At 36.7% G+C, this 24,227-nt stretch overlaps 1 protein-coding gene across 1 annotated transcript; it reads right to left on the reverse strand.

Moving 5' to 3' along the window:
- Positions 1-2,557: 2,557 nt before the first annotated feature.
- On the reverse strand, positions 2,558-24,227 carry LOC129263454 (uncharacterized). The gene is made up of 8 exons (XM_054901362.2): positions 24,140-24,227; positions 16,557-16,748; positions 13,831-13,947; positions 13,213-13,272; positions 10,555-10,728; positions 7,317-7,502; positions 5,282-5,336; positions 2,558-4,444 (listed from the first exon to the last, which is right to left on the reverse strand). The coding sequence occupies exons 2-8, from the start codon at positions 16,659-16,661 to the stop codon at positions 4,173-4,175; spliced, it is 969 nt and encodes a 322-aa protein (XP_054757337.2). The 5' UTR covers positions 16,662-16,748; positions 24,140-24,227; the 3' UTR covers positions 2,558-4,172.

Consider the following 24,227-nt stretch of genomic DNA (forward strand, 5'->3'; position numbering starts at 1 on the left):
TCGGGACTTAAGCTTGAAGGCAACTCTTTCTGTAACAGGCCCCAGGTGGGTGTTCAATTAAGCTACGCGTAAGTTACGAGCGATTTTACGAACGACTGGTGATCCTTTCTTAGGCATAATCAACCATTTTTGTGCACATAGTTTACCACAAGATAGGATACAGTCGTTCTTAAAGTCTCTCGTAAATTTAAAACAATTCTATGAAGCATACACCTGTTTTAACAAATATTTCTTGGCATAGGCGAAGAGAGGTTGTTTCATGTGTTCATATACGAACGGGGATGCGGCAGTGTCGCAAATAATTAAGTTTACAAAGGCTATATGTTACACACAATGTAATTTATTGAAGCGGATTAAATTATAATATTAAATATGGCTTTGTATAGCGCAGCTTTTATATGAATACATTCAGCTGCGCTAATTCAGAGATTTTTTTAAAACTTAATTCTGTGTGTACACAAACATTTCTTAATTAAAGAAATATGTTTTCAATTTCGATTTGAAGATAGTAAGTGATACATCAAAATTGATACATTTTCTCAATTTAGCCTCTAATTTTAGATACGATATCTAAAAATGATGAATTGATTGCCATTGAATAGTGCTGTTCATTTCTTTATTTTTAAAATCAAAATCACAACACAAATTATATAGTACTATATCATTTTCAAAGTTAATACAAAGCTCTTTTACAAAGAGGCCTACTGTTATTAAAACAATAAATCAATGAAACGAAATTACAAGAATGACAAATATGAATTAAGAAATCTTAATCCTTACACTCCATTCTTAATAGTTGATGAGTATAACTAAGATGATCTCTCGTAAAATGGACTAGAAAGTCCATTTTACAAAGTCGAGTCGTTACAATCAATCTTATTGAAACATATTTCAAATAGAGTAAACACACTCAAGACACTAGCATAAAAAAAACAAATTTTTTGTCTCGTCTGCATTGCAAAAGCGAGACATATAATAAGCGCCACTTTTCCGACGGCAAAAGCGTTGTCAACATTGAATTTGAACTTTGATCGAGGAGTTACCTATTTTGATTAAACCTTTACAGACGGTACCATACTAATTACTCTATAGTAGCGGTACCCTATTTCGCAATTTATTGTCACTCATCATTTGACAGGAAATTCGGAGAGCATTTCATGAAACTGTTAGCTATAGAAATCCTTTCATCTGATTGGCTCAGGACTAATTAGTTTATGATTATCAGTGACTATTTGCTTCATGAAACAGCCCCCTGGAAATCGCTAAATACCAATAACCAATCAAGATCATCGTTGCATGCGCACTCTGTTTAAAATACTGAGCGGGAACCAATCAGCGCGGTTCTTTCATATTTACAATTCATTGCAAACCTTTACGAAGCCCTGGTGGGTGTTCCATAAAGCTGTTCGTAAGTTAAGAGCATAGAGATATATACTAATAACGCGTAATTAGTATACATCTCTATGGTTAAGAGCGACTTTAAGAACGACTGGTGAACCTTTCTTCGCGCTTAACCATCGCCAATGAATATACCATTTACCACAAAAAAGGATCACCAGTCGTTCTTAAAGTCACTCTTAACTTACGAACAGCTTTATGAAACGGCCCCCTGGTTTCAAATTCAGAAATCACGTTGGGGGCAAGAATACATAAAATGCTTTTAAAAAATTAAGCGAGCGAACGAAGCAATTGAGTTTCTTCTGAGAGTATGTTTTTTTTTATTAAAAAATTCCACTAAAAGGTGCACCAGATCGTTCTATTTTTATTTATTAAATAAATAAAAATAGAACGACCTGGTGCACCTTTAAGTGGAATTTTATGGAAACTCTTTTTTTTCTTCACAAATTGTACTCGCTACGTATATGGCATTCAAAATTTCAGGTAAACAAACCTAGAGATTCTGTAGGATCGACATCAAAATCTAAACCAAAACACAAATTAAATATTTTGATATTCAGTTGACGATTTTATAAATATCATTACTAATTCCATAAAACTTGGATTGCACATAATTGAAATCAATTGTCAATGTTTAAATCAATTTCAGTTCAATTGATCAAGGTCAAAGGTTATTTCAGGTGGTCTTGGATAAACATAAATACGACATTTTCTCTAAAGTGAGGAAATCCAATGAAATTTGCAAAACTAAATGTCACACACGAAATGAATTAGACGTTACCAACAGTCGACATGGTCGATGCAAAATATTTTGTTGGTTATTAACTAAGGTTATTTATGTCATGAACTCTTCTCGTATTTTAAAAATACTTTTCATATTACATGAAAAATGTATGAGTATCCAATACAAAATAAATCAATGTGAAACAATATGATTTTAGTTCACAATTCCGAGGTCAGACGTCATAAAATTTTACCTATAATGCATGGTTGGTATTTTAAATCAAAAGTAAATCCATACAAATTTGGGCATGCAAATTCATCATACCCAGATCGCGATTTCTTCCGTCAGGACTTTTGCACCCGTGACGAGAGGACTGTTTCGGAAGCTTTTAGTAATCGAATTACAAATCTGGAAATTGTATTTTTTTTTTTCTTTGAAATGTCGTTCTAGGCGAGACTCGAGTCGGCGTCCATGAACTCGATTGTAGGATTGGCGTACTGATTGAGCAACACCAATCGAAGTGTTCGATTGATCGAAAATTACGCTACTATATCCTGACGTTTCATGTCGTCGTGAATATTCATGAGGCGTAGTCTGAATAAATAAACCTGTTATATCGTCACTCCCATAGACTTATTCATGAAAAGTTGCGGCTAGTGTTCCTGTATTAGGAACACTAGTTCCGGCTGCGGTATACTGCCCTCTCGCGTCGGGTGCACAAATACTGATGGGGATAAAATCGCCCCCGGGCGAATGCTTAATAAACAAAAAGGTTACAAAATGTTACTACATTTTACTGTCACCAATACCTCAGTCACATTTACCCTTAGGCCGCCGTACGGCGAGTCGAAAACAGCCGTAGAGGAAATGTGGCAGTGGTATGAACAAACACTAGTCTGCCGTCTCTATACGTGTTGAATTACATAATGCAGGCAAGACCATGTTACGTCACATTTGGGTAAATTACCCCAAAAAGGGGATTTACCAAAAATATGCCGTAACTATGTTCAAGATTTTGGTAACTGCACGTCCCCTGCCTTCTATCCATGGGCGGAGTTCACAGGGGGGGGGGGCGTGTCCCCCTACCAAAAATAGTAGGGGGACCCAATATCAAATTCCCCCCTACTATTTTTGGTCTTTTATTATGAAGAAAAATACACATCACTTCACAATAATAATACATGTATTTTGATATTTTTGACCTATCATTTTTCGGTGAAAACCATTTTTTTTTGCTTGTCAAAGTTTCCAGGCCCTGGTCCCCCTACCTTTGGGGACAGATTTCGGCCCATGCTTCTATCTAATCGTTTGTTGAATGAAACATGTAGTCATCTATGACAATGAAATATGAATTTTTTAATACATACAAAAGGTTTTAGCTGCATCTATACCTGGAAAGCAAAGTTATTATAATAAAATATAAAATCATTTCATTAAAACGGCACCGTTGCACATTCATATCTGTATGCCAGTGTGGCTAACTGATGGGTAAGAGGGCCGGGAGTCGTTGGTAAGGGGGGGGGGGGGTAGAGCTAAAAGAGGATATGGAAGATGAGAGGGGAGGAGAGGAGAGGAGAGGAGAGGGGAGGGAGGAGAGGGGAGGAGAGGAGAGTAGAGGGGAGGGGAGGAGAGGAAAAGAGGAGAGGAGGAGAGTAGAGGGGAGGGGAGTAGAGGAAAAGAGGAGATGAGGAGAGAGGAGAGGAGAGGGGAGAAGACTAGACGAGGAGAGGGGATGAGACTAGACGAGGGGAGGGAGGAGAAGGGAAGAGAGGAAATGAAAAGAAAGCATATTGGAGAGAAGGGGAGGAGAGGAGAGAAGGGGAGGAGAGGAGAGAAAAGGGGAGGGGGAGAGGAGAGGGGAGAAGACTAGACGAGGAGAAGGGATGAGACTAGACGAGGGGAGGGAGGAGAAGGGAAGAGAGGAAAGGAAAAGAAAGCATATTGGAGAGAAGGGGAGGAGAGAAAAGGGGAGGGGGAGAGGAGAGGAGAGAGAGAGAAGAGTTGGAGAGGAATACATGAGGGATGAGGAGAGAGAGGAATATACTATTTTCTATGCCTTCGCTGGGTATTCGACAGGGGTGATCGGCTGGCTGTAGACGTAGGTGGGAGGACCAGCAGGGTTAGGTTGCTGAGGATCCATCTGATTGGGCATTGGATGGGTTGGGGGCGGAGCTCCGGAGGTTGGAGGCGGTACCACGTAGAATCCCTGTCCCTGATTGGTGGTTGGAGGTGGTTGAAGAACAACGTTTGGATACTGTATGACGGTAGGCGGTCCCTGTTGCATGACGGGAGGAGGACCCTGCTGTACGATGTACAGTCCAGCTACATTATAAAAAAAAACACGAAATTTCAATAAGGCCTTATCTACTGAAAATAATAGGATAAAACATTAAAGTGATATGATAAGAAAATTCCGATTGACGCATATATTCTTTTTTTAATGTGAGCGCCGTTAAAAATCAATCAACAACAACAATATCAAATGAAATAATAATTTTCGACGTTTTCTTCACATGATAACCCATATCGCTTATATATTCGGTTAGTAAAAGAACTCAATATTTTTTAAAACAATTTAGATACATGTATGTACAAACTAAACTGTTCCGAAGAACTTAATTTATTTTTCATCGGATGTTTTGCTTCTAATCAGTCTTTTAAAACTCACAGATTTTTCATATCCTTCATTTTTCTTTCTTTTCTCATCTATTTTTGTCTTTTCTTGCTGTTATCATTATCATCATCGTCGTCCATCACCATTACAGTCGCTCTCATCTTCACTATCTTAATCACCATTATCATTATCATCATCAGTATCATCATCGTCGTCGTCACCGCCATTACCATTATCATTACAATCACTCTCATCTTCACTATCTTAATTACCGTCGTCGATCTTCACCATCATCATCACCACCGCCATCATAATCGCCATCATCATGATCATCTTCATTGTCCCCACGTTCAACATCATTAATGTCATAGTCATAATTATTATGATATGTCCAATATCACAAGCAAACACCACCACCACCATCACCACCACCGCCACCATCACCACCTTCATTTACTTATTCCAATTTCTAAAAATACATCGCTTCACAGATCATGATTATCGGTTACCATGGTAACCTTCATTTATCATCCAATAACCCATACCTTGTTGATGACCAGGTGTAGTAGTAAAAGCATTCCCCTGGGGTTGGAAGACAGCCTGTGGGAGGGGAGCAGAACGCAATATCATGGTATGAATCACACAGAGACAACGACATCTTCCGTGATGGTGTTTCACAAGGTAGGATAAGACCCGGGGGGGGGGGGGGGGGGGCACTCAGTATATAATGCATAGTTGGTATGTGCCGCGGAGGGGACCCCCATTTTCACACTCAAATTTTCGTTCCGAGGCATAGCATTTTTGTCTTATCGAGACAAAAAACAAAGAAAGCCGCTCAAAGGCATAGCACTTTGTTCTTATCGAGAAAAAAAAGAAAGAAATCCGCTCCAAAGCTTCGCATATTTTTCGTTACGCCGTTCCGGTCGCATTGATCTGCTGCAATATTGGTGAAAAGCAGCCGCCGAGCGCTGTCCGACCATCGTCTCTGCGCTAGCGCACCCAGCGGAGGCCGCGTATAGCTGCATCATGCACGCATGCCCGTTCCATAGGGGTACATACGCACGTACTCGCACGCTGGCGATCCGTTCCAAGGACCCCCGTTTTCACAAAATTGTAGTTCCGAAGCCCGTTCCGAGGACCCTCCTTTTTACAATAAGCCCGCTCCAAGGCCCCCGTTTTTTGTCTCGCCCGCGGCACACCCCTACCACTTTTTTGGTCGAGTGCCCCCCCCCGGGGGATAAGATAAGATTGGTTTTATTTATACACGGTTAAAAAGCCGAAAAAAGATCACAGACTGATTTCAATTGGGGCCGTGTGGATCACAATATACAATTGACATAGTAAACATTTTAAAACCAGTGTTTAACGAACAATATATATGAAAAAAGATGTTAACCTAAACAGAAGCATCAATTAAATATTACAAAGGAATCATAAAGAGATGAAGAGGAGGAGAGGAGAAGAAAAAAGGATGAAGAAAAAGGGAAAAGGTAGAAGGAGAAGAAAAAGACAACGGAGAAGATAACAGAAGAAGAAAAAAGAATAATGATAATAAGAAGAAGACGAAGAAATGATATACCGTGACACGACATTTGCTCGCATGATATTTACTCCCGGGACATTTTCTCAGGTCTTGACATCTCAAGAAGAGATGGGTTACAACATAGAGGACATAGAGTTAGGTTTGAATTGACTTTTTTGGCTCAGAATAATGTATATTATTAGGATTAGGGTCTATTTAGTTTTGGAGGTTAGATCTAATATGTTTGGCTTAAAAAGGGGTACTCCGGGCTGAAAGTAATTCTATCTAAGTAAGTAGATCAATATTCACCAAAGCAAAATGCAGAAAATTTCATTGAAATCTGATAACAAATAACTAAGATATTGAATGTTAAAGTAAAGCAATACTTTGTGGAAACAGTTCAAGAACCGCAAATATGGCATTCAAAACAAAAGTACGACTACCTGTATGTGTGCCAAGCTACACATGCCATTTGGTTTGTACATAAAGGCGACCGCACACCTTACGATTGGTCTGCGATCCGATTTCAGAATAAAATGTTGTAGAATTTGATGCTAATATTGAGACTTGGAATATCTTAATGTGTAATGTTCGAAATCATCGTACAAATACCTTTGTTCAATTCTGTGACTGTGCTATCATCCTTCTTAGCATTAAAGCGAATTTAATATCTAGTCGTAATGACGTCATAGCAGTCGTACGATTGGCTACGATTTGAAACTAATTTGGCCTTTACTCCAAAATAAAGGATTGCAATCTTTCAAAATGGTTATATATTAGCATTTTTTCAATTAATTTTAACCTCAAATAAAATGATATGTTGCATTCACATTTTCAGAAAATGAGCAAAGTGCGATTTGTTCCAAAATCGGATCGCGAACAGTCGTAAGGTGTGCGGTGGCCTTAACATATCTCGCGTGCTAACAAAATAAGTGCGAAGCTACTCTGGTTTGCATTTCACACAGGCATGTGGCTCTCGACGTTGTTACCAGAATTTTGCACACGAACCGCAGTTTGAATGTTCGCGTTGTGGAGGCGAAAAATGCCTACTGACTCACCGTGACCGGTGGCGGCGGAGGACTGCAACAAGCACTACAACCGCCGCCATCTCGGCAACACTTCCTACAGCACGGTCCACATCCTCGGCACGAAGCGCAGCATCCGAAAGAAGCGGAGACGATGCAGAGAATAAAGAGGAAGAAACCGGTGATGCAGATCAGAGCGTCAAATGTCTGTCTTGCGGCCTGAAAGTGGGAAAAATAGGATTTAAACTTACTCCGAGCTTCCTGCACTAAACATAAACCGATTTCCACCAGGATTGTAACACTGTTGCCATGTGAAATAGTGTGAAATTATCTCAGTGACGGTTATATTCGAGCATTCTATCAGTGGTAAATCACATTTTCACTCAGTTCACTGTGTTAAGACAGTGTGATAACACAGTGTGAACAGTCCCACTGTCGTTGGTGTCCACAGTGTGAAATTGTATATCCACACTAGTTAAATTTGAGCATTTCAACACTGTGAATGACATTAAAACATATTCAACTTGGTGAACTTACGGTGAAAACTCGCAGTGTGAAATGTCCACAGTCACGGTGAACTTTTCTTCGCACTGTTAAAGTGATCATTTCACTTTGTTCTGATTTAAAAAATTCTCCTTTTGGTTCCTGAAAATGGGCTAAACATTAGGCTTATAGTGTAAAAATACCATCCCAAAAGTTTCAAAGTATTATATTTACAGGATCAATTTAAAAACCTTGGAGATGTAAACCAAAGTTTGAAATAATTGGGAGTTGGTTTCAATGACTATGTGTATACAGGGAATCTGTGCACCACAACACATTAATTCTAGATGAACACAGCATTACCTACATACAGTGTGTACAAGGTATACACTGAATGTACAGTGCAGCTAATAGTGTGTGTATAGGAGCATGGACCTACTAGAGATACACACAACAGAATGCAGTCAAAATAGCCAACGGACTTTTTGAATTGGAGAAAACTGGTCATAAGCTGAACCCGTCTACTAGACGGTTCTCAAAATCAGGCTAATAAATTGCTACTTGTATCTAAATTAGAGTTTTTCATCCTATATTGTGGTCTGTTTCAGGGTTTTTGAGGACAAATACAGGCACTCATACGCACTTTTCAACTCAGTTTGAGAAATTTTTAAATCAGCTGCTCACAAAGTTAAACGATCCCTTTAAATTCGAGTTTTATGGTCCACTGTGTGTGAGCGCACTGTGGACACTCACACTGTAAACGTATCCACTGTGTGAACGTATCTTTGCGCTAGTAAATTTTAATAATTTAATAGTGTGAATCAACGAACGTAGAGGGCAGCAACACACGACAGTGTTGTGTGTTGCGCCCTCTACGTTCGTTGGTTTGAATAATTGTCCACTGTGAACATATCTGTTAAATTTGAGCATTTAACAGTGGTATATCATAATTATTTTCACATATTGTCCACTGTGGAATTTCAAGTGAATTTAGACTGAACATACGAATGCTGCATAGAAATTTTTACTACATTATATATATAAGAAAAAGGGTGTAATTCACTCAACTAGTGAAAGTCACTCTTAATCTAGGGAAATGCACTCCATCCGAGGAGTGAATTATTTTCTCGATTTTATTAGAGAGTACTAGTTGTGGCACGCATGATATAGGACTTATTTTTTACAATTCTTTTTTTTTTTATGCATTGAAGTCATAGTCAAAATTAATAGCGCCCTCCTTCTCGGAGGCTATATGAATAGAAGGTATCACAGGCCTAATTCATTTCCCATAGACTCGTGTGTTAAAGTGGCACTTAAAAAAATCATAAGAAATAAGGAGGAAATTCGAGGGTTGAATGTTTACTACCAATGGATAGGATATAATGTCTGATCAGAAAAGGGTACCTCAAACCGGCTCATTTTAAACACAAATCGGCATTTATGAAGACTACACCTGACGGGATCAAATTCGTCAGTTGAGAGAGTAAAATGACCCTAATTCTTCAGCCAGTAAAAAAAATAGTTCCAAAGTAGTGATATATCTTTCCAATGTGGAAAAAGGAAGTTCATTAGGTACCATCCCTAGAATAAGTGTTAGATTGTCAATCATATTAATTCATTTTTGTCATTCAGCGATATCAAATTTAAAAATTGAGAATGGGTTGGCTCGAATGAATATCTTTTGCCTGCCATTTGTTATTAGGCCCGTGTAATCAGAACGGAATAGATGTAATTTGTCAGAGGTGTGCGTTATTATCTTTATTATTATTTTTGTTATTCTGTTTCTGTTTGTGGTAACTCCCGTAGGAACTCGGCAGGACAGCATTTTGTGCTGGTAAACGCCAAGCTGGTATATAACCAATTACCTTGAAAACACTTTACGTCTAGGTTAATCAGTCATAGTGGCTGACGTAATAGACGACAGATATCACTCTTGGGCCTTTTTATCAAAGTGGAGACAATGGCAGAGTTGGGATTCGAACTCACAACCTTGCGATTATGAGTCCAATGCTCTAACCACTGGACCACACGACCCATGATTTCAAGATCACCAACGCATGCAAGGAAATTGCCTTAGCTTCTACGATGGGGGCGCAATGGCGTCAATGTATACACTGTAAAATCTGTGGTGTTAAAACTGACACCAGTCGGTGTCTATAGAGTACCACACCCTGAGGTGTTAAATTTACACCCTAGAAATTGAACATAGCACCAAAGAGTGTAAATATAACAACCAAACGTGTTGTAATAACACCTATAGGTGTTAAACTAACACTGTCAATTTAACACCGGAGTAAAATAACTGGTGTGGTCCTCTCTGTACACCGCTTAACACCAAATCTTTTGCTGTGCAGGAGGTTCATACGAGAGGACGTGACAGAAGAAGCATTAAAGGTATTGTTTAACTTTGTGAGCTGCCGATTTAAAAAAATTCTCAAACCAAGATGAAACATGTGTACAAGTGCATGTATTAGAACTAATAAACCCTGAAAACAACCATTATTGAGAATGAAAAGCTAAAACTACAAGGCAAACCCCGATTTTGTAAATATGCGTCTTATAGACGCCTAAATAATACACATAAATGTATAGGATGAAAATAAGATGGTGTTTTTGGTCACTTTATATTTCAATTTTTGAAGCACTAAATAATTATTTTCGAACGCAATTTTTTCTGGGCTTCATTTTTGTAACATATCACAGACACAGGTGACAAGTGTGATCTTCTAGCTCAGATTTTTTTAAAGTCAAATCAATGTTAACCAATCACTTTAATGGAACTAATTACCACTGATTTGGCACAATTTGGGATCACGGACCAATACTTCCCCGGCTGGCAGTACGAATACCAATCATAATAGGAATATGTTTGTAATTCCCAGATGGCGGCGAAGATGTGCATTTCAAACAGAGCGAACCCCATCACGCAGCCAACAATAGACAGAGCCATGTAGGTCCGTACCTGTGTTGGAGGCAAGTCGATCGATGATTAATTTCAAATTCAAATTCAATTCAAATTTATTTATTTCACTTCCATCAAACAAAAACAAATTGTATACCATATATAAATATTTGTATCCGTTGCAAAAAAAATTTAATAATACACATGTTGTGAAAAAAAAACACAGTTTGGGCAACACATTGTAGGTTTTAAATATGTATGCTATTTTTCAATAGAAATTAAATTAAGATGGAAATGGAGGGACCCACTTAAAAACAATGCTTGCACAATGTGGGCCCCTCAAAAAATAGATAACACAACAAATAACAAAATAACAAAGTACAAATACAGATATATGTAATCAAATGAGAAAAAGAATGAATGAAAGAGAAATAATACTCACAAAATAAATACGAAGTTATCAAAAAATATAGTTTGAAGATAATTACCCGGGGGGGGGTCAAATATATTGCTGTACACATGCGTGACCAAAAAAAAAACGCGTTTAAAGGGGTATTTTTTTTTCTTCAGTTTTGGACGCGTGCCGCGCGTGCACTCGTTAAGGGTATCAAAAACACCAATTTTCAAGAAAAAGGGTGGTTTTGATAAACTGGTCAATCGCGGGGTCAAACGTATTTGGGGTATGATTTTTTTTCCAAAGCTTTTTTTTTTAAGACTAGCCAACCATGTTTAGGGTATGTTTTTTCTCTAAGCTTTTTCCCCGAGGTCATATTCTGGCGACAACTAATTGTTTAGGGGCCAAATTGTGTAAATATAGCCGGCACAAAGAGAACAAACTCTTTAGGGGGAGTTTGGAAATAATCTGGTCACGCATGTGTACAGTAATACATTTGACTGCCCCCCCCCCCCCGGGGCCGGATAATTCAATTTCAGTTTTAGTAACGAATCTGAATGAGTTTGTGAAGTATCCAGTAAAATTACCAATCAAGTTTTTGCATGTATCTGAATAAACAATATGTGCAAAAAGGAGTCTGCAAGAAATTGTGCAAATGCTGCACTCTTTAAAACAGAGAGTAAAAATTTACCCGATATTGGGTAAAAAGGGAACGTGCACTTTTGCTAGGTAATTTTTTCCTCCAATATTAATGGGCAAAATGCATGTTTAAAGGGTTAATTTCATGGCAACATTGCGTAAAATTTACAAAATATTTGGTATCTCTATGCTCAACAAGCATGCATGTTTCCATTTTACCCAATATTGGGTAAACCTTTTTTTTTTAGAGTGTGAGAAATTAGAAAAATAAGCAAGACATTTCAGCATTTTGTCGGGTCTTTTGCCAAGCAATAATAATACATTGTCCCTCGTGTGCTTATCCGTGTTGGTGATCTTTCAGTGTTATTTTCTTTCGGCTTGGAATTCAATGATGATTTTTCAAAGTTCAGTTTATGTCCTGTACCAGATACAGATATAATAAAAAAGTGACAATTAACCTTTGATTCACAAACTTTATCATGAACTCGGTGTTGATAATAATAATATAGGACTTGTATAGCGCACGTATTCACCTTGCTAGGTGCTCATGGCGCTCCTATATTACCCCGGCTAAGCTAGTCTATCGATTCTGGTGCGCACAGCTTTTTGAGGAATTACTTCCTGCCGGTACCCATTTACCTCACCTGGGTCGAGTGCAGCACAGTGTGGATAAATTTCTTGCTGAAAGGAAAACACGCCATGGCTAGGATTCGAACCCACGACCCTCTGTAGGTTGAAAGGCGAGAGCCAGAACCACTAGACCACGGCGCGCCCACAACTATGTTCATCCATCTTAATAAAAGGAAGAGAAAACAGACATTTCTTATGAAATTTTATTTGAGATCTCTATTATTTTGATAAATGGAATCACTATTAAAAGATAAAGCCTTTGGCACATTGCCTTAACGTGTTTCATAAGCCAGACTAAAGCTTAAAGGGGGTTTTCATAATATAATTTTTTTGAAAGGGTTGTCGGCTTAGGCGGCTAAGCACTTCCAGAAGGGGATTTTTGCTCCACGGGGCATGACGGGTTCAAGAAGATGGAAAATGTATTGTCAAATGTTGTTCATGACAATGAATAACCAAAAAAGTCTTTGTCGACAACTGGTGAAAACACAGTAGTTTTCTTCCTGTACTGTGGACATGTAACGACATATTTGCAATTGTTGGTCGGCTTTGAAATGTGAGACAAAATTGCTGTTTCCCGGCCGTGATGATTATTTTCGACAAAGACCTCCCAGTTGTTCATTTTCATTTAAAGGGCATTTTCAATACATTTACTGTGTTCCTGAATCCGTTGTGCACAGTAGCGCGAAAACTCCGTATTCTCTTTCCTCAAACCTAGTGCTTTGCTCGCTGTCTAACCCTTTTCCTGTTTACTCCAAACTAATGCCCTCAGCAAGATCTTCTGAATTCTTTCATCTTTCTACCAAAGTAGACCTACGCTAGCTTTCTGATGTACGTACAAACATTAAAAAAATGATAATTTTCAAGAAAGAAAGACTGGTTACCAAACACTTGTAGCCGTTGGAAGCTGCAGATATTCCTATCACTCCAGTTGTTCCAAAAACCTGTTATATGAGAACAGTCAGCGTAAACATAATTAAGAATGACTGATTAGATGGAATTGTACGGAAGGGGGCCGTCTGCTTTCTCAGACGTTCAACCTTTGAGAATGGAGAATGGTATTAATTATATTTTATGTTATGCAGGGCCCGCCTGAAAATCAGCTAATCAAGAGTATTATTATCAATATTGTTATTATTATTGTTGTCCTTATTATTATTATTATTATTATTATTGTTATCATCATCATCATCATCATAATTGTTATTATCATTATCATTATTATCATTTATTTTATTGTATTATTATTATTATTATTATAATCATTGTTATTATCATCATCATTATTATCATCATCAGTCTTAGTAGTAGTAGTAGTAGTAATAGCAGTAGTAGTAGTAGAAGTAGTAGCAGTAGTAGTAGCAGAAGTAGTAGTAGTCGTGATAGTTAGAATCGGAAGTAGTAGTAGAAGCAGTTGTAGTAGTAGTAGTAGTAGTAGTAGTAGTAGTAGTAGTAGTAGTAGTAGTAGTAGTAGTAGTAGTAGAAGTAGTTAGTAGTATTACCACAATTCCACTCCAAATAGCCGTAGCAAAATAGGACCAACGGGCCATGAGGATGATAGCTACTATTCCGAAGACAACAAGAAGACATCCTCCTATCAGTTGCAAGATGGCTGTTCGCTGAAAGAATAATGAATCCATCAATATCAATTAATAGGTGGATAGAGCCAGGGGCGTCGCTAGGAAAAACAGAGTAATTATGTCAATGACTCTGAAATGGTCAATCCTTTCGATTATTTTATTTATTTTATCTATTCAACATATCTGCAATTCATTTTGTTTATTTCAATTGATGCCATTTATGTTATACATGTATATATTTACATATTGTGTTTTTAATAATCGGAAAATAAATAAACAAACAAGGTCTTTACCAGGAGGGGTGTGGAGGCCCTGATTAACGACAAATATCAGTACTGATTACCGACTTTCGGCGACCATGAATCTTGTTCTCGCTTTACATTCTCCTTAATCACATTTTCTTTCGTCTTGCCCAGGAGCAGTTCCAGCATTCATCAAAAACATTTTTTCAGCATTTTCCCCGTCGCCGCCGCCAAATTCTCATTTTGTTTTGAAGGGTTAGCCGTAACAAAATTTTCATTCTTAGAAGCAAGATGAAGTTTTCATGTGGCCTGGATATAAATTACAATGCGGGCGTGAAGCGCGAGCTCAAATATTTGGATATTTTATATCTTTGGACCTGAAAATTGAATATTGTGACCACTTTTGTAATCATAAACTAACTAAACTAACTAAGTAAACGATCAATGCTAGCGCAAAGCGAGACCTGAATTTTTTAATTATACTGGCCAGCAAAACGACTTGTTAGAGTCTGTTCGCAGTGATCCATGAAAAAATACATTTCTAATTCACAAATTGCGAGCAAGAACTTCCAGCTAAAAAAGATATGTTTCGACCTGAAAACCCGATTATAACTATAAAGAGGATGGATATATTACTCAATCGATGCGATCGCGAAGTGCGAGCTGAAAATTATAATTTCCGAACAAAAAACTGGACATTCTAAGCACTTTTTGTAAGAATCAAATGCGTATATAACCAAGCAATTCATGCTAGCGCGTGCTAAAACTTTTACTTAACTGTTCTGAAAAGGGATATGTTGATTAACTGTTTGCAGTGACTCATTATTAGAATACATTCCTCACTTATCAAATAGAGCGAGCGCAAAGTGCGAGCTGAAAAATTGATATTTCGACCTGAAAACTCGATTGTAACCATGAAGATAATGGATATATTAACCAAACAATGATGCGAGCGCGAAGCGCGAGCTGAAAAAATAATGATTTCCTACCAGAAAACTGAGCATTCTAAGCAATTTTTGCATGAATAATATGCGTATTTAGCGAGCGCTAGCTGCTACTTTTAATCAACTGTTCTGAAAAGGGATATGTTGATTAACTGTTTGCAGTGACTCATTATTAGAATACATTCCTCACTTATCAAATAGAGCGAGCGCAAAGTGCGAGCTGAAAAATTGATATTTCGACCTGAAAACTCGATTGTAACCATGAAGATAATGGATATATTAACCAAACAATGATGCGAGCGCGAAGCGCGAGCTGAAAAAAAAATGATTTCCTACCAGAAAACTTAGCATTCTAAGCAATTTTTCCATGAATAATATGCGTATTTAGCGAGCGCTAGCTGCTACTTTTATTCAACTTTTCTGAAAAAGGAAATGTTAATTAATTGTTTGCAGTGACTAACTTTCTCACTAATCAAATAGAGCGAGCACAAAGCGCGAGCTGAAAATTTTTGAGATATTGGACCTGAAATTGGACTGGTTAACCACATTTCTTTTTAAAATGAAGAACACAGTAAACAAGCGCGAAGCGCGAGCTGAATTTTTGCAGATTTAGAATTATAAAGAGGACATCCAATTTAACTATAAAGAGGGTGGATATTAACCAAACGGTTGATGCGAGTGCAAAACGCGAACTGAATCTTATTATTTCCTACTAGAAAACTGGACATTCTAAGCACTTTTTGCATGAATATATGCGTATATAAAAATGCATGCGAGCGAGCTGAAACTTTTAATTAACTGTTTTCGAAATTGATAGAATACATTCCCCACTAATCAAACAGAGCGAGTGCAATGCGCGAGCCCCACCCCCCCCAAAAAAGAAATGCAAGATGAAAACTGGACGGGGTAAGCACGTTTTTAATAAAGAACACAAAACAATCGTGAAGCGCGAGTGAATTTTCAATCAGGTCTAGCACTAAAAACAGAACACTCGAAGCAATGTCACCATGAAGAGGGTAGGCATAGTTGCGAGCGCGAAGCGCGAGCTAATAATAAGCCAGTTCGTAGTTCCACTCTGCACATGAATAGAAGATTCTGCGCATGATCAGAGGAAGGGCATTGGTACGAAAGTGACATAGTTGTTTAAAATTTAATGAGATGAGCACAGACTTTGATGTCTTGATTATCATAATATTCTTTTGAATTGTGTTTTTCATTCACATCCACTGAAAACAACAATGTGTCCACGAACGACTGGTATTTCAAAGTTTGCCAAGTACATTGTACAACATGCTATAGTATAATATTTGGTTATTAGTTTTGAATATTAGACGCTAAACATGCAAAATAAAACCAAACAAAACCAAATCTGGCATGGAATTAATGAGAAATAATCGTTCGAGTTAATACTTAAATCTTTCGAGTTAATACTCAAATCTTTCGAGTTAATACCGGATCCCACCTTAATTTTGGTCAGATAAGCTGTGTGGTACGATTGGCATGATTGGTTGGGCTCGGGCATGCCATATACATAGGCCGCTGGTGGTGGTGGTTGGTTTGACGTCATCTCTTACGTCACTAACGGACTGTCAATCGGAGAAAGCCGTACCAGGATAGCCCTGACGATATTAAAGAAAACTTTGAGCTGGTGTACCTGTGTAGATAAAAATAAAAATAAAAAAAAAGTTATCACAAAGAGGTGAACCATGCCTCTAATGAAGTACAAGAGATTATTAAAAGAATATTGTTTGTCTTCATTCAGGATCTAAAAACATGTATTTTCTTACTGCTAATGCTGTAATCATAATTTCAAACATTCAGGTCAGACCGGAATCATCTGAGGCAGTTGCTTAATTTCTGCGATAATCGTGGACTAATCGTCTTTATTAACGTTGAAGTAAACACTGTATAGGCGATGGAGAGAGAATTTTTTTTTTTTGCCTATTGAGAAGAATGTAATAATGCTTATGAAATAAAATGTTCAGGATTTCCTCAGGAAACACTATTGTATGCATTGACAGGATGTAGGCCCCCAAAGCTCACACTTTTTTTTTTTTTTTTTTTTTTACAAATGTCGACAGAGTTACTCAATCACTTTAAGGCGAGCATAATACGGGACAGCAATTGACTTATACAGAGCGTCCCCCCAAAAAAATGTCCCTCTGACAGAGGGCCGAATTAATTCCAAATTGTGGTAGTATTCTCAATTAAATGTACAAGAGTAGAAAGCTCATTTCATAATCTAACTTCTATGAAAATATCATTTGTCTTGCTTCCGCAGTTTTGAATATAAACTGTGTTACATAACAGTGGTGCATTTTAGCCCATTCCAAGTTTCATTGTCTATGGCATGTTAACCCCCATTTTTTACATCCAGGATCTGAGCATGGACACTTACCTAATCCTATCCAGACTCTTCAAATCATAAACTTGGGCATGTTCAGAAGGACAAGAAACTTCAAAAATGAAGTTTGTTTGACGATTAACATGATTAAGGGGAATCATGCACCAACTTGAAAGAAATTGTGAATGATGGATGAGTAAAATAAGGTGAACAATGAAGGGGAAATCCACAAGTTACATTTTGCATAAGGGAACTTTACCAGTGCAAAAAATTGACTTTTTTTCATTTAAAATGGTACATTGAATTAAATTGACCTCAGTAGCTTATTAAGTTAAAAAAAATGGTAATGAAAACAGGAATGCAATATTCTTTGAATTTAGCATGAAAGAGACATGACCTGTTGTTTCCACCATTGTGCATCTCTCATCAAACATGAAATGAACTGTCAAATGCAGTTGTTGCCCTTCTGAACATGCTCAAGGTTGTGATTTGATGAGCCTGGTTAGATCATGGAGATTTCCCTGATCAGAATGATCAGTAGGAGTTGATGATGCTCAAAAGTGCAGAACATACAGCAGTGCTGCATGCATGTAAACTTGGAATGGGCTGAAATGGACTCGAAAAGCACCATTGTTACATAATAGACTGTGTATTGAAAACCACTGAAGCGAGACCAACGAAATTTTTACAGAAGTTAACATGAGATGAGCTTCCTAATTCCATACATTTCATTGAGAATAATTTTCAAGTTTTGAAGTGATCCAACCTTGTATCAGAGGGACATTTTTGGGGGACGCGCTGTATACTCTAAAAAGGTTACCCAATATTGGGTAAAATGGAAAATGCATGTTTGTTGGGTGAAAATATACCAAATATTTCGTAAATTTTACGCAATGTTGCATTTAAATTTACCCTTCAAACATGCATTTTGCCCAATATTTTTGGGGAAAATACGGCCAGCAAACATGCATGTTCCCTTTTTACCCAATATTGGGTAAATTTTGTTTTTAGAGCGTACCGAGAATACCGTGGCCGCAATATCAAAATGAAATGAAATCTCTTGGCCAGTTCTTCGCATTAATCTAACAAAATAATAAAATGTCAGGAAATCACTAGGGAGAGAATCAAACAATATTAATGCGCAGTTGATAATGTTCTGAAAACGTTATTATTTTAGGTATTAATATCATTTTTCTAGTCAATAAATCTGTCAGAATACCAATAATGAAAAAAGTTACCGGAGAGCATGGTTTAGTCTTTATTTGAATATCTTATTCTTAGTTTCCTACCACCCCCCCCCCCCGCTCTCTCTCTCTCTCAGGGGTGTGAGTGGTCACAAATAAAAAGATCTGAAAACAATGAAGAGTGTTGAAAAAAGCTGAAACAGAAATAACTCGCACAGTTTTTGTCCAGAGGAAATCTAAAATAAGCTGAAAATCAACCCCCTCCCCCTAAAAAAATCTGAAATCAGGTAATAAGCTGAACTCTCACACCTCTGCTCTGTCCCCTTCCCCCCCCCCCCACATCAGATCGTATCTCTTTCTCGAACTAGTCCCTCTGTCTCTGTTATATTTTTTTTACAATAATAACTATCCTGGGATTGTCCTTTACAAGCTATTTTGGTATGATGATTCGTGATTCTTCTTTGTACTTGTAAAATATTTTGATACTGTCTATTTCTATGTAACTCTATTATAATAATAATTATTATTAACTTTTTTGTATTCACCATATTTTGTATATATATATATGTGTGTGTGTGTGTGTGTGTGTGTATTTATATATTGTTTTGTTTACAAAATTATATATATAATTTCATATATACATGTGAATAGGAATAGTTTTTGTATCTGTGGTGGAATTAATGACAGAAATAATCATGAATCATGATACCCACAAGCCTGCAGAAAATAAAAATAAAACACACACACACACCTCATACGCCCCCGCCTAAAATTGAAGTCCTCATTCGTTGCCGTGAAAATGAAGAAAACAAATACTGTACATATAGGCCTTTGTATGTACGTAACACAGCCTACACTATACACAATGACGTCAATTTTACAGTTATAATTGGAGACTTCTTGCCCTATTAGTCATTAACATTTCCTTTATCATCACGAATAAATAGAAATAGTTAATATTAATATAGATATTGCGCCTAACGGTCAAAGGCCGTGTTTTGAAGAAAGAAATGTTGCAGAAAGTAAAGGAATCATTTTACCCCGTGACTTGGATATTCTGTAGGGTGTTTATCGATTAAATAGTTTTGGATCGGTATCTTTTTTTATATTATAAATGAATTATTTGAATGTAGGATTAAAGAACAATGTGGATTGTCTTGCTCACTGGCATTCAGTGCTGTGACCGGGATTGAACTTCGGACATTCATGTGTCTAACAGGCGCCTAAGACCACTCGGCCACGGCACCTCCTCAGGTAATACCTGAGGTATACGATAGCACACCTCTGTCCTGGTTAAATTTTCAAAACCACCTAAAATCATGCTCATGACTTTGATAATGTCTTGTGCAAAAGTGCAGAACTTTATAATCCATTTAAATAATTATAAAAAAAAACATTCTACGATTACATGATGTAAAGTTTGCACTAGCCCCCCCCCCAAAAAAAAAAAAAAAAATCCTCGTGGGAAAAATGTCATTTTTCAAAATGGAAAGTGCCCTTTCTCAAAATGAAATGTGCCCTTTTTCAAAATGAAATACTCTTTGTGAAGTAACACAGAATACATTTTAGGTTAGAAAAACATTTTTTTGGTCGCCCTTCGCGCACTCATCAATTTTTGTTTAGTAAGGTATTCATTCTGTCCTTGGTTACAAAAATACTTAGAATGTTTAATTTGAACGTTAGAATATCATACATTTTGGGCTCACGTTTTGCGCTCGCATCAGTTATAGTTTAATCATAGAGCCCTTAATAGCTCTGTGGTTTAATAAGATAATAATTTTGTTCTTTGTTACAAAAAGTGTTTAGAGTGTCCAGTTTTCAGGTTGGAATATCTCAAATTTTCAGCTCGCGCTTTGCGCTGTCATTATTCGAATGGTTAACTGCATGTGTATTCTATTATTCAGTCACTAAATGCAGTCCAAAGCAGGTCCCTTTTCTGGTCAGTATATTGACAATTTCAGCGCGATACATAACTTTATTATGATAATAAAAATTGCTTGGAATGTTTAATTTTCATGTCTTTTTATTAAATGAAATGTCCAAAAGTTTAAGCTTGCGATTCTCACTCGCAACATCTCGCGAGAATGCCCTTTTATCAATATAATGAGCGCCACGATTGACCAAAAGGCTAGTTTCACAACTTATATGAACATTTTTCCAAACCGCTCGCTCGCTAAGCTCGCTTGCGAAAAAAGACTAAATATATATTTCATCAGTCAGAAATCACTTCAACAAAATTTTGCTCAACTTAATTTCTGCAAAACACAACTACTTCACGCAAATAATAATCTGATGATGTAAATATTCGTTTGCACCAAATGCCAATTTTGCCCTTTTTGGCTCCCCCAACGAAAATACGTTCCGCCTCCCCTGTATATGCTTTGTTTTGAAAAGTAAAAAATTGTCATATGCGTTCTTATTTTACATCAGATTGTAATAAAATCTTAAAGCGCTAATTGTTTGACGTTATTTTCTTATTGTTCAAATGAACTTTTTGTTGATGCGTACTTAATGCCCATTTAAGATACGAATTGCACATCCATAGTTGAACTTTGTTCCTTAAATATTCTTCTTAAAACAAATAACAATGTTGGCTAATTATTAATAACCAGAAATGACACGCAGAAACAATTTTTTCACTTAAACCATCTTAATCATAGCAGGGTTCGGTAATTAGCATGACATAAATGATATATTTAGATTGATTTACATAGCAACGAAGACCTTAGATTAGGCCAACATGAAATACTTTAATTGATGGAAAAACTGAGTTCTAAATTGAATTATTCTTATTGTATTCGGGATGTTTTCTTTGTGGGTGGGGGATGTTTTGGAATATTTAACGAGGAATCTGAATTACAATTCACAGTTACACAAACATGACAAATAAATCGTAATCAATATGTTGATTTTTTATTATGTAACTTTTATATGTTCCTTTAAGTTGAATATATAGGCATTTCAAATGAAGATGGATTGATACCCCGAACTATACAGTGCGTCCTAGAAAAAACGAAACCGACATTTAGCGATGATTTATCATAACTTAATCATAAATAAAATAGACAAATGACCTATCAATGTAAAGCTTAGAATCCCCTCTTTTATCTGGTATTACTTAGATTATTCCTCATTCACGCATGAGTGAGCAGAAACAATCCGAAGAAAGGATGCAAAAAACTCATTTGGCGGGGGGTATCTGAATTTCAAAAGGAAAATCATATGACTAAAAAGTTCAATATCTGCTCTTTTATTTGATACCTTAATCACAGAAAATGGTCGAGAAGTAAAAAAGTTATGATCCCTCGAAACTATGCTTGTATTTTCATAATTTCATTAAATAAACGTGTTTTCATCGGTTTCCCATAGAGACTTTTATGAAATCATTGAAATTCAAGCCTTATTTCAAATAACCAGAACTTTGTTATTTCTTGACCATTTTCTGTAATTGAGGTATCAAATTAAAGAGCAGATATTGAACTTTTTAAAAATGTGGTTTTCTTTTTAAAACCTAGATACGGCCAGCCAAGTGACTTTTTGGTATCCCCTTTTCAAATTGTTATTGTGAGAAATAATCTAAGTAATTTCAGATGAAAGAGGAGATTCTAAGCTTTACAATGGTAGGTCATTTGTATATTGTACTTGTGATTAAGTTATAATAAATCTTCGATAAATCTCGGTTTCGTTTTTTGTGGGACGCACTGTACATGTACATCGAACAACACAATATTCATTTTTACTACTTCGGGGCCCCGTCTTAAACTGCAAAAACTCCGGTGTTGATTTAACACCAGCCCTGAATCTATATATGTCCACACCAGAGAAGTGTTAAACAGCACCAGTTTCGTTTTGGTCTAACACCAGAAAGGTGTTTATACAATACCAATTAGTATTAAAACAGCATCGGTTTGACTAGTGTTGTTTCAATACTTCTTTGGTGTGGACAAAATTATAGATTCCGGGCTGGTGTTAAATCAACAACAGAGTTTTTGCACTGCTTACAAAGAGTTACGATTGGTCCGATCAACCTCATGTATCTGGAAATTCATCAAAGTCATAATTTTTTCTCACGAAATTTCTTGAAAACAAAGAGAAACATACTGAATTGTCAAGAACATGATGAATGTGCATCATATTTAGAAAATACTTTGAACAAACATGTATTTTATAAGCTGATGTTGCTGGCATTCCATAGTTGTGGTTGATCGGATCAATTGTAAGTCTTTGTAAGACGGGGCCCAGGTATTACGTCATCTTTTACACCTCATCTGTATTTAAATGAGAATCAAACTTGGTTATTAAATGAGTCTTTCATCCTTAATTACTTACAAATTATTTCACATGATATTCAGAAACTTATATCGCATTTCATTCTTTCCTTTCCCCTCCTTTTTCTCTATCTCTTTTTCGTCTTGGTCGATAAACTTTTTGGGTCCGTGACCCCAAGTCCCCCTATATGTACACCATTGTTGAAAAACAAAGTTAAAACGAGAAATATGAAAAGGAAATTTAAAAGGAAAATCATTGTGGTTAGACTTATTATTGTCAAAATATATACATACATACATACATACATACATACATACATACACACATACATACATACATACATACATACATACATACATACATACATACATACATACATACATACATACATACATACATACATACATACATACATACATACATACATACATACATACATACATACATAACAGGTACTTATATAGCGCTTTACCAAAAATATGATCAAAGCGCTTTACAATAAATAACTAATAACAATAATAATGAAATACATTAAACAGCACTTAAGAATGTATCTACGGGGACTGGTACCTGATCTTAATGCCCTGTTCACCCGCAGTTAAGGGAACTTGCACAGAAGGCAATCCGGCAGGTTCATAACTCACAAGGGCTCTAAAAACACCAGGCCTAAGGTAAACCCTAACAAAAAAAAAAACTTACGAAAGAGAACTAAACATGAATATTTACAGCATTAGTTACACCAAAAAATAATATAAGGAGAAAAAATTCAATGAGCAAATAAATGTGTTTTAAGCAGAGATTTAAAAGTTTTAAGCTTGTCAGCAGATCTTAGTGTTACATAACTAGCTAATAAATAAATCTTGTATATTATATAGGCAATAAACATCAATAAACATTTCAAAGAGAACCATTGCTTTCTACCCTTTCTCCTAATAAAATAAACACAGTGTCAAACAATGTGATCACATAGTGACCTATGTGACAAAATTATTCACACTATTAAAAAGCTCAAATTCAACAGTGTGAAGATATTTCCACACTGTAGACACTTCGACAGTGTAATAGTCACTGTTCACAGCGTGTTCACATGGTCGACTATTATGTGACTCACACTGCTGAAATGCTCAAAGTTAGCAGTGTGAAGGTGATTTACATTGTGTTCCACACTGTGAACACACTGTGGCACACACTGTGGTACATTGTGTACTATCCAGTAGGGATATAACAAGCAAATGCAATCATACTTACGGTGGATGAAGAGAAGTCTGGATGTACGTGTTAAGTCTGCCACTGGTTGGATGGGGAATGGACATTGCGCTGTGTACGCTTGGCAGCG

Source organism: Lytechinus pictus, chromosome 6 (assembly GCF_037042905.1).
Source record: "Lytechinus pictus isolate F3 Inbred chromosome 6, Lp3.0, whole genome shotgun sequence".
Taxonomy (NCBI): Eukaryota; Metazoa; Echinodermata; class Echinoidea; order Temnopleuroida; family Toxopneustidae; genus Lytechinus; species Lytechinus pictus.

What these genes read in the sequence shown, in the direction of transcription:
- LOC129263454 (XM_054901362.2), bottom strand. Translation starts at nt 16,661, where the DNA reads ATGACGTCAAACCAACCACCACCACCAGCGGCCTATGTATATGGCATG. An exon ending in CTTATCTGACCAAAATTAAG is followed by an intron (nt 13,948 to 16,556) that starts GTGGGATCCGGT and finishes TTATTCTTTCAG; the next exon opens with CGAACAGCCATCTTGCAACT. An exon ending in CAAATTGTGCCAAATCAGTG is followed by an intron (nt 7,503 to 10,554) that starts GTAATTAGTTCC and finishes TCCCACTTTCAG; the next exon opens with GCCGCAAGACAGACATTTGA.